Here is a 2,209-nt window from a genome sequence, read left to right as displayed (position 1 = left end):
GTCTTGGCTAACAGGCCTGTCCTTCCACCCTCTCTGTAGATCATTGCTGCCACCATTGAGAACGCTCAGCCCATCCTGCAGATCGACAATGCCAGGCTGGCAGCTGATGACTTCAGGACCAAGTGAGCAACCACCGTGGCGGTCTGCGTGCGGGGCAGAGGGCAGGAGGCAAGCAGTGGGACCGTTGGTCTTGAGCCTCAGAAGCCTCCCAGGTGGAGCCTGATGCCCCGACTTCTGTCCTGCCAGGTATGAGCATGAGCTGACCCTGCGCCAGAGCGTGGAGGCCGACATCAACGGCCTGCGCCGGGTGCTGGATGAGCTGACCCTGGCCAGGACTGACCTGGAGATGCAGATCGAGGGCCTGAAGGAGGAGCTGGCCTACCTGAAGAAGAACCACGAGGAGGTGAGGCCGCTGCTGACCCCTGGCTGCGAGAGGCTGGTTCAGGAACCAGGAAAGGGGTCAGGTGAGCTGACCACCTCCCGCCATCCCTTCCTAGGAGATGCTTGCCCTGCGGGGTCAGACTGGCGGGGACGTCAGTGTGGAGATGGACGCTGCCCCTGGCGTGGACCTGAGCCGCATCCTGAACGAGATGCGCGACCAGTACGAGCAGATGGCGGAGAAGAACCGCAGAGACGTGGAGGCCTGGTTCCTGAGCAAGGTGGGGCTCAGGTCCTCAGCCCTCCTGCAGGACTGCCCAGCCAGGGAGCACCTCTGGAGCGTCTCACACCTGCTCTTCATTCTTCTTGCAGACTGAGGAACTGAACAAAGAAGTGGCCTCTAACAGCGAGTTGGTGCAGAGTGGCCGCAGTGAAGTGACCCAGCTCCGGAGGGTGCTCCAGGGCCTGGAGATTGAACTGCAGTCCCAGCTCAGCATGGTATGAAGGACCCCGCCCAGCCCCAGTCCCCAAGTCCCCAGCAAGGGCCACCAGGCCCTTAACACTGCCACAAGACAGTTCTGCCTCACTTATTCCAGGAGTGGGACTGGAGGGATCATTATATCCATTATATAGACACAGAAATTAAGGGCCAGAACAATGGAATACCTTTCCTCCACATTGTCTGGCCCACCAGTAGCCCAGTTGGAGTCACAATCCATATACCTCTCAGGAAACATGCCCAGAGGCCTGGGGGGACAAGAGTGACCACCTCTGTTGACTTTCTTTCTCCCGCTCACAGAGAGCATCCCTGGAGAGCAGCCTGGAGGAGACCAAAGGCCGCTACTGCATGCAGCTGGCCCAGATCCAGGGGCTGATTGGCAACGTGGAGGAGCAGCTGTCCCAGCTGCGCTGCGAGATGGAGCAGCAGAGCCAAGAGTACCAGATCCTGCTGGACGTGAAGACGCGGCTGGAGCAAGAGATCGCCACCTACCGCCGCCTGCTGGAGGGCGAGGACGCCCAGTGAGTGCCCAGCCCCCTCCACCTCCCTCCAGCCCCTCTGCGATCCCAGCACATCTAACCGCTTTGCCTTTTCTCCCCACAGCCTTTCCTCCCAGCAAGCGTCCAGCCATTCCTATTCTTCCCACAATGGTAAGGCTCCTGAGGGTCCTGGGTGCCCCAGAGACCCCAGCCCTCCCTGTGTGGGGCCTCTTAGCTCCCAATGCCCTTCTCACCCTCTCCCCTCTCTCCCACAGTCTTCTCCTCCTCCTCCTCCGGCCACCAGACCCGGCCCATCCTCAAGGAGCAGGGCTCATCCAGCTTCAACCAGGGCCAGAGCTCCAAGCACTGAGCTGCCTCTTCTAGAGCCTCCTGCCCACCCGCCGGCCCCAACCTCCTGAAGGCCTGGGCCAGGGCCCTGTTCTCCCAGCGCGGTTTCCAGCTGTCTCCCCTTCCCCTCCGCTGGTGGTAGGCTAATAAAGCTGACTTTCTGGTTGATGCAAACCTGTGTGGTCTCTGTTCTTGAACTAATGGGAGGGGGTTGAAGGTGTCTCCCAGGGACCTCCTGGGACCTCACAGCCAGAGGAGTCCAGGAAACAGCAAAGCTCAGAAGCCCTGGTAGGGTCATCCTAGAAGAACCCTCTATTAGCAAGGGCGTGGGAGGTGGGACATAGGATGGGAAGGAGCTTCCCTGTGTTGACAGCTACCCTGGGAAGTGGGTGTGGTCAGGCCTGTTTCGGAATGGAGACAACCCTGCCATTCAGAGGTTGAGTAACTTGGAAAAGGTCACGCAAGATAGTAAGAGGTGTGACTGTGGTTCACACTGGGTCTGTCT

The 2,209-nt window shown here is 59.9% G+C and overlaps 1 protein-coding gene across 1 annotated transcript; it reads left to right on the top strand.

The window, feature by feature from the left end:
* Window positions 1-42: 42 nt before the first annotated feature.
* On the top strand, window positions 43-1,878 carry LOC102743026 (keratin, type I cytoskeletal 16; the record flags this gene model as incomplete). Its single annotated transcript, XM_081809832.1, has 7 exons — window positions 43-122; window positions 247-403; window positions 498-659; window positions 751-876; window positions 1,178-1,398; window positions 1,481-1,527; window positions 1,632-1,878. Coding segments are annotated over 7 exons (888 nt in total), but the record flags the coding sequence as incomplete, so codon positions are not given.
* Between the last annotated feature and the right edge of the window lie 331 nt (window positions 1,879-2,209).

The sequence above is a fragment of the Leptonychotes weddellii genome, unplaced genomic scaffold (assembly GCF_054177405.1).
Source record: "Leptonychotes weddellii isolate Sample4059 unplaced genomic scaffold, ASM5417740v2 HiC_scaffold_14214, whole genome shotgun sequence".
Classification (NCBI taxonomy): Eukaryota; Metazoa; Chordata; class Mammalia; order Carnivora; family Phocidae; genus Leptonychotes; species Leptonychotes weddellii.
This window is presented reverse-complemented; position numbering and strand designations above follow the sequence as displayed.